Genomic DNA, 8,611 nt, shown 5'->3' with positions numbered 1-8,611 from the left:
GTGTGTGTATATATATATATATATATATATATATTTTTTTTTTCCCTCCCTCTGGCTCCAGTTTTGCTGTATCTGAGCTCAGACCACACCATCTCCCCCTTCATGGATACCTTCCATGTTCCCAGTGGTCTGTTCCCAACTCTATAATGCAGTAGAGTGATTTCTAAAACATAAATCTGTTCCTGTCACTCCCCCGTGAAAACTCATCCATGCGGAGTCTGACGAGGCTGCATTTGGGGACTGGACCGAGTGAGGAGGGATCTTGTGTCAGCCAGGATTTCTGGTAGACGCCCCTATGCACTATCCACTTGTGGTGGTCGGGGGCGGAGAAGGGGCGGGATTGAGCCCCCTTCCCCCCTCCTCCTTACTGCGGAAAGCTGCAGAGCTAAGGGCACTCACTTCCTATTCACCAGTCAGCAGGGAGGAATCCTCTCAGCAGCCACGTAGGCATTCTCTTCTCTCTGGAGGAAAAGGCCCAGCAGCTGTCGGAGGAAAAGGCTCACCAGCTGTCAGAGCAAAAGGACATGTCGCAGCTAAGTAAGAATTTGGGTGATTCGAGTCCCCCGGCGGAGGCCCCTAAGCCTCCGGTCTATAGCCGCCCTACGGTTCTGATGCGGGCTCCGCCCGCCTCCTCTCGGGCTCCGCCAGTCCCTTGGGATCCACCTCCGATTGATTTGCAGGCTTCATTGGCCGCTTGGCAGGCACCTCAGCCTGCTTGGGAGGCCCCGCAGGGCCAGCCGCCTGCCCCAGTGGCTCCCATGGCCCAACCTCCGGCCCTAGGGGGCCCGATGGTCCAGGCTCCCCCTCTGGGAGGCCCGATGGGCAAGCCTCCAACTCCGGGAGTCCTGATGATCCATCCTCCCCCTCCGGGAGCCCCGATGGCCCAGCCTCCAACTCCGGGAGTCCTGATGATGCATCCTTCGGCTCCCGGAGCCCCAGTGGCGCATCCTCCCCCTCCGGGGACCCCAATGGCACATCCTCCCCCTCCGGGGACCCCGATGGCACATCCTCCCCCTCCTGGGACCCCAATGGTGCATCCTCCCCCTCCGGGGACCCCGATGGCGCATCCTCCCCCTCCGGGGACCCCCATGGCGCATCCTCCCCCTCCGGGGACACCGATGGCTCACCCTCCCCCTCCGGGGACACCGATGGCCCATCCTCCCCCTCCGGGGACCCCTATGGCTCAGCCTCAAGCTCCAGGAGTCCTGATTCCCCAGCCTCTGACTCCGGGAGTCCTGATGGTCCAGCCTTCTGCTCCAGGAGCCCCGATAGCCCAGCCTCCACCCCCAGCACCCTTGATGGCCCAGCCTCCGCCTCCAGGAACCCCGATGGCCAAGCCTCCAGGTCCTGGAGTCCTGATGATCCATCCTGCAGGCTCAAGAGCTCCGATCACCCAGCCTCCAGCTACAGGAGCCCCGATGGTGCAGCCGCCTGCGCCGGCCCCACCTGCGCAACCTATGGCTTCCTGGGCCCCACAGGCTCAGCCTCTGATCCTTCAGATCCAGTCACAGGTTATAAGGGCTCCTCCACAGGTTCCCCAGGGTCCACAGGCCCCGCCAGCGCAGCTGGCCACACCCCCGGGCTGGCAGGCCACTTCGCCGGGATGGCAGGCCCCACCGCAAGGCTGGCCAGCCACGCCCCTGGGCTGGCAGACCACACAGGTCACCTGGCCTGCTCCAACGATTGCCTGGCAGGCACCTCTACCTGTGCGCCCGGGGCCACCACCCATCCGACCGGGCCCACCGCCCATCCGCCCGGGCCCCCCGCCGGTGCGCCAGGCCCCACCCCCAATCCGCCAGGCACCTCCACTGATCCGCCAGGCACCGCCACCCATCCGACCTGCCCCGCAGGTCCTGGCCACTCCGCCGCCTCTCTGGCAGGCCCTGCCGCCCCCCCCACCTCTGCGGCAGGCCCCGCAGACTCGGCTGCCCACCCCGCAGTTGAGGGCGGCTCCACCAATTCGGGCGGCCCCACAGGTGCCAACGGCCCCTCCAGCACCGCAGATGCCCACCGCACCTCCCGCTGTTCCACAGGCGCCCCCGGCCGTGATGCCAGCCCCTCTGCCGGCCGCGCTGTCAGCCCCGCAGGCTGTGCACTGCCCACCCATCATCTGGCAGGCCCCGAAAGGCCAAGCTCCGGTGCCACACGAGATGCCAACCTCAATGGAGTTCCAGGAAGTTCAGCAAGCCCAGGCCAGCCTGGCCTGGCAGGCTCCAAAGGCCCCCGGGCAATTCTGGCAGGCCCTGCCCACCCAGGAGGCCCAGAGGCAGGGCCCACCACTGGTTCAACTGGAGCAGCCCTTTCACGGGGCCCCCACCTCCCAAAAGGCCCTGCAAATCCAGCTACCCACCCAGCAGGTCCAGCCCTCGGGCTCGCAGGCAGAGCTGCCAGCCATGCAACTCCAGCCCTCCTGGCAGGGCCCCCCCGCAGCCTTGCAGGGCCAGCCCGGAGCCCCCTTAGCGGGGGCAAATTTTCCCATGGGCTCTGCTAAATCATTGATGACTCCATCAGGAGAATCCAGGGCCTCCTCTATAGACCGAAGGACCTCTTCAAAAGAACGTAGGACCTCTTCAAAGGAACGCAAGGCTCCTTCAAAGGACCGGATGATCTTTGGTGGCACTTTTTGTGCTCCCAGGGCAATGCCAACTGCTGGAGCACACCTGACAACTCCCTGGAAAAACTTGCCTGCCGCATCCAAGACCTTTACTGCCACCCCAAGGGTCTTTCCATCTACCTCCCAGTTCCAGCCTGCCTCTTCTAATGCCTTCAAGGGCCCGTCTGCCACCTCAGAGACCCCAAAGTCACTGCCACTTGCTCTGCAGGATCCATTTGCCTGCATTGAGGCCTTGCCTGCAGTCCCATGGGTTCCACAGCCCAATGTGAATGCCTCGAAGGCATGCAAGGCAGGGCCCAGCATCCTGATGGCGACGGCAGCTGCCCCCAAGGCAATGGCCACCACTCAAGAGGCCTCGAAGACCTCCACTGAGCCTCCGCGTCGTTCAGGCAAGGCTACCAGGAAGAAGAAGCATCTGAATACCGAAGAGGAGGATAGCAGGGGCCAGATGCTGAGCATGCACACCTGGCAGGCCCCCAGGCCCTGGGAAAGTGTGGACTTCAATGACTGGGAGGTTCAAACCCCTATCCAGGTCCTGTGTGACTGGGAGGGCCTGAGCACCTCCCATGGCCTGAGTGGCTGGGAGGGCCCGAGTACCTCCCGGATCCTGAGTGGCTGGGAAGGACCCAGCACTTCTTGGGCCCTGAGTGCCTGGGAGGGCCCGAGCACCTCAAGGGCCCTGGGTCTCTGGGAAAGCCCAGTTAGCCCTCCGTCCTTGATCATCTCTGAGCTCCCTAATCTTGCTCAGGGATTTGGTGCAACCCAAGATGACCCCAAGATGGAGACTCAGCCACTGTCTCCCTTGGATGAGAGAGCAAACGCACTGGTGCAGTTCCTCTTGGTCAAGGACCAAGCCAAGGTGCCCATCAAGCGCTCAGAGATGGTGAAATTCATCATCCGTGAATATAAAGATGAGTGCTTAGAAATCATCAGCCGTGCCAGCCACAAGCTGGAGTGTGTCTTTGGTTATCAATTGAAGGAAATTGATCCCAAAAACCACTCTTATATTCTCATCAACAAGGGTCGGAAGGGTGAAGCAGCGTCATCCTACTTAGACAGGCCCAAGTTAGGACTCCTGATGGTGGTTCTGAGCCTCATCTTTATGAAAGGCAGTTGTGTCAGGGAGGACCTGATCTTTACTTTTCTGTACAAGTTAGGGCTGGATGTCCGGGAGACACATGGTCTCTTCGGAAATACAAGGAAGCTCATCACCGAAGTTTTTGTAAGGGAGAAGTACCTAGAGTACAGGCGAATCCCTTTTACTGAGCCAGCAGAATATGAGTTCCTCTGGGGCCCCCGAGCATTCCTCGAAACCAGCAAGATGCTTGTCCTGAAGTTTTTGGCCAAGCTCTATAAGAAAGATCCACGGTGCTGGCCATACCAGTACTATGAAGCACTGGCAGAGTGTGAGTCTGAAGATTTGGATGAGGATGAGCCTGGCCCCGATGATAAAGCCGATGACCCCACCAGCAGTCCCCCTCCCCGCTAATGTGGTTTAGCCGATATCTCATTGTTCCTTTGGGTCCCCGGCCTGAGGCCACTGACAGGGTGGGGTGGGGGGTACGTTTTGTTTCTGGTGTTTATGTTCCAGTTCTCTGTGTGTACGTTTGAATTTCAATTTGCTTTTATATCTGCCAAAGCTTTGTACATTTTCATGTGGTGTTGATTTCAACTGGCTACTGTTCTATTTGGTATTTTGGCATCTGTATTTTTAAGTGAGATCTGTGATTCTCTGTTTTGTGTTATAATTGTTATGTTTTGCTATCAGAGTTGTGCTGGCTTTGTGAAATGAATTTGAGAAGCTATCCATCTCATTCTGGTACAGATTATGTAGCATCAAAATAGGCTGTTCTTTGAACGTTAAAATGACTCATCAGTAAAAGCTGTCTGCAGAAAAGTAAATATCTATATCTATATATAAATATAATTTCAGCATAACATGGAAGTGTTTGTCTTTATTCTAATTTTTATTCTAGATAGTGGGAGCCAAGTTTTACCGTACTCTCCAAATACAGCTGAACATCAAGACAACTACCAGTGATAGTAGAAACCACAGTGACAAAACTGCTTTTCAAAGACAGTGCTACATGCATTATAATTAGGCAGTGATTGCAATGGGTGGTGAAACGTAAGATTAAAGCAAAAGTAAAACTTAAGTCAGCAAGGCTGAATCAAGAGGAGGTTTTTAATCCTCTTGATTCCTCACAATAATCCTTCAAAGTAGGCATTATTCCCATTTTGTAGATGAGTGTCTAAGGCTCAAGTAGAATAATTAAATGGGACATGTCTGTGTCAAGACAATAATGTTGTAATTTGGAGCAGAAAATATTCTTAAGGTTATGTGAGAAGTGAGGACCATCTGCCTGCAGGACCACAAGTATCAAGTTCATTAGCCACGGGGATGAATTGGCCAAAGGGGCATTGGTCAGTCATGTGGTGGGTGGTGGATGTCCAGCAGCTCAGGAAATGTGGGTTTCATCAACACATTGACACGGACATTGAAACACACTCCCTGCAAAACATCCAGATTTATAACAGGGAAAAGGAAATACCAGGCTTCACTGAACTGGGGATTCTGCAGATTGCAGGCGGTAGGGGGGAAGGAGGCAGACAACAGGGAGGTCTAGCTGAAGATTCTGGGAGGGGCCTTCAGTTGTAACATACAGGAGGAGTCAGCTGGCAACGTCTGATGTGCTAAATAGCCTTAGTCAACCCTTGGGTGCAGGGCCTGGTGTGGGAGGGAGTGGATGTGGACAGGAGGGTTTCAGAGAAAGATATTCATGCACACCTGACCAGGCTGGTGTGTGCAAAAGGACTTTCCTGGAGGTACCATTGTCTTCACGTGGATGGGGACCATCAGAGCTGCTGCCATCTCTACTGCCCTAGAAGGATCCAGAAGCCCACCCCTAAACCCCCCTTCTCTTGGTGAAGATGAAGTTCCAGAGAGGAGGTAAATGGCAAAAGTGGTATTCATCTGCCACCTAGTGGCCTGCCACAGTTCTGTCGCTCCTGCAGTGGCTCAGTGCAGCCCCTGCGTCAGTGAAGAAACTCACACCCCAAATACCCAGGTTTAGGCTAGTACTTGCTTCATAACCCTTGCCCATAATTCTACTTGAATTTGGGCCCAAACGTTTCTTCTTTTCTCTTATGTCATAGGGCAAGGTGAAACCTCCTGTCCATGTCCAATCCAGTTGCATTTAGGAAGCTGAGTTTCTAGAGGAGGAGATGAACTCGTAAGATGGAGAGTCCATTCCCCGGCTGTCCCCACCCTGGGACCTGCCTGGCTACAGGGGACCTTTGGCAAGTTGTCCAAGTGGCCAGGTTTTCCAAAAATTCTGAAGAAGTTTCTTGTAAGCTCCATGGTTCAGAGAGTATTGGGCTACTGCCCCAATCAGTCTTTAGTTATTTTGACAACAACAGCAAATGCCCATTGAAGGCAACAGCACAGTCTCAACTGAGAACTATCCCCCAAAGAGGCTTTGCTGGGCCAGAAAAGTGACACGTAGGTCTAGTATTTCTTATTTGTTTTTAGTTTATTTATTAATTTTTTAATAGTTTTCTCCAAATCATTCACTCATGGGGGACTTGAGCAAGTGGCTTTTTGTGGAGCAAAATTTGGAAAGTAGCATCATATGACTTTGGTGCCATGCTTAAGGTGTGGCTTTAGTTCAGGGCAGAAAGGCTCACTTCCCATTGACAATCTTTTATCTCATATATCTCATCATTGGATATAATCAAATACCTAATTTAAGCAATGCCAAGGGCTTAAGACCTGAATAGAGTTAAAATGTAATTAAAGATAAGTTACAATAATAATACAATTGTAACTACAAACAAACTTGGCCAAATATTCAACTGAAAGGTTTAAGAAAGAACAGCTGACATTATGAAACCAGAAGGTAGAAAACAAGAATCCAGGAAAATGGGAAACTACAGGGTAAGAAGCAATGAGAGAAAATTCAAGACCCATTATTTCAAAGTTCTAAAATGTAGATAAATTTAGTATGAAGATTTTTATTGTAAAATGAAGAAAACCTAAAACCTCTATAAACTAAATGGGCAAAAGATAACAGGTGACAAAAAACAAAAGAAATACAAATGGAAAATGACATTGTAAACTGTTTCACCTCACTAATACGTGAGGACAATATTACCTATTATAAATATTAGACCAGTATTCCAGCTTTCATTTATTAAATTAGCATAGAATGAAATAAAAGCCCATGGAATATCCAATGTGAATAAAGTTATCATGAAACTGGCACCCAGTTTATACGGCTGAGGAAACTATAAATTACTACAAATTACCCTGAAATAAATTCAGTCAACTGCATCTCCAAGAGATTTAAAAATATTAACACTATCTTACCTAGAAATTCTTCATATAGGAATATATTGAATGGAAATAATCTGCAGTGGGGACAGAAGCTTTTTCACAAGGAAAACTACTTAGGAAAGTGGAGGAGACATTATGATATGCACAGCTGCCCACCACCCCCATACAAACATACTAGCATCAAGGTGGTGCAGTGAGCTTTCTGCTGAAAAGACCAAAGGCTTCCTCAGAAAACCACGTGCAGATTTCTCCAGCACAAAATTGTGTGCAGCAGAACAGAGACATGAAATATGTGCCTGAAAATTTTGAAAGTGGGTGCTAGCAGGTTCCCATCAAGTCTGTGGAATGATCTCAGCCATTTCCGATAATCTGTAGACTCCTCAAGAAGAGAAATTTAAAATGTTTCCCAAAGTGATGGAATCCAGTGTACTGTTGTACAGGATGTTAAGTTATAAGCAAGGTAATATCCTAGGATGCTTACCTAGAAATGATGATCTGAATTTTAGAATAATACTGTATTGCTATAAGTCATTCCTCCCAAGAGCCACAGAGACAAGGGCCAGTTGCCTGTCAAAGCAGTACATAAAGCAACATTGTAAGCAGACAAGAATTAATCACTGTGGCTGTGATGGACAGAGTCCTCTCTCCAGCGTCCCTGTGGCTTCTGCTGGGCACCTAGCACATGTTAATAATTTACCCTTAGTGGGCTTCCCTGGTGGCGCAGTGGTTGAGAGTCCGCCTGCTGATGCAGGGGACACGAGTTCGTGCCCTGGTCTGGGAAGATCCCGCATGCTGCGGAGCGGCTGGGCCTGTGAGCCATGGCCACTGAACCTGCGCGTCCGGAGCCTGTGCTCCGCAACAGGAGAGGCCACAACAGTGAGAGGCCCGCGTACCGCAAAAAAGAATAATAATAAAAATAAAAATAAAAATAATAATAATAATTTACCCTTAGAGTTACAGACACACCCACAATGTGTGGCATCTTCTCATCTACTGTCATGATACTGGAAGGGACTTAGGCATCTAACCAGAGTCTAACATGTGGGCACTGCCCCGCATTTGATCAGTCATCCAGGCCTGCCAGGTTTGCCACATGGCACGGTGAGTGTTCACCCTTTCTCCATCCCTGCAACCACTGTTTCTTGCTTGGACTTGGCAGCTGCCTTTGACATGGTGCCTACCTTCGGTAGTTTGCTTCTCATACAAACTGCTATGTCGGCTGCCCAGAGCATAACGTTTCACCCTGTTTAAAACACCTGATGGCTCTCAGTTTATCTCAGAGTTAGATGCAGCTCACTTTCCTCATCCTGAGAGTCAAGGAGCATCAGGTTAGCTGTGGGTTAGCCTAAATTGGGATTTACGAATTAGACCAGAGGTCCCTCTACTGGGAAGTTAGGGGAACTCCTAGGATTCTGTAGGGAACACCCAGGAGCGTCAACAAGGATGGGTCTTAAAGAGAATGTGTGTGTGTGTGTGTGTGTGTGTGTGTGTGTGTGTGTGTGTGTGTGTGTGAGAGAGAGAGAGAGAGAGAGAGAGAGAGAGAGATAGAGAGAGAGAGAGAATTACTGGGAATGACCATAGTTAGCAGAAGTAATGTTACCAAACCAGCAAGAACCAGAAGTACCTGGAGGAAATTCTCCAGTTTTTTAAGATTTAAACGT

General features: G+C 51.3%; 1 protein-coding gene across 1 annotated transcript; it reads left to right on the top strand.

Annotated features, from left to right (window-relative positions):
- Positions 1 to 524: 524 nt before the first annotated feature.
- Positions 525 to 4,103, top strand: MAGEL2 (MAGE family member L2; the record flags this gene model as incomplete). Its single annotated transcript, XM_079700893.1, has 1 exon — positions 525 to 4,103. One exon carries the CDS (start codon positions 525 to 527, stop codon positions 4,101 to 4,103), a length of 3,579 nt encoding a protein of 1,192 aa, XP_079557019.1.
- Between the last annotated feature and the right edge of the window lie 4,508 nt (positions 4,104 to 8,611).

This window comes from Hyperoodon ampullatus (genome assembly GCF_949752795.1).
Source record: "Hyperoodon ampullatus genome assembly, chromosome: 3".
Classification (NCBI taxonomy): domain Eukaryota; kingdom Metazoa; phylum Chordata; class Mammalia; order Artiodactyla; family Ziphiidae; genus Hyperoodon; species Hyperoodon ampullatus.
The sequence above is the reverse complement of the archived record's forward strand: the minus strand, read 5'-3'. Positions and strand labels throughout refer to the sequence as shown.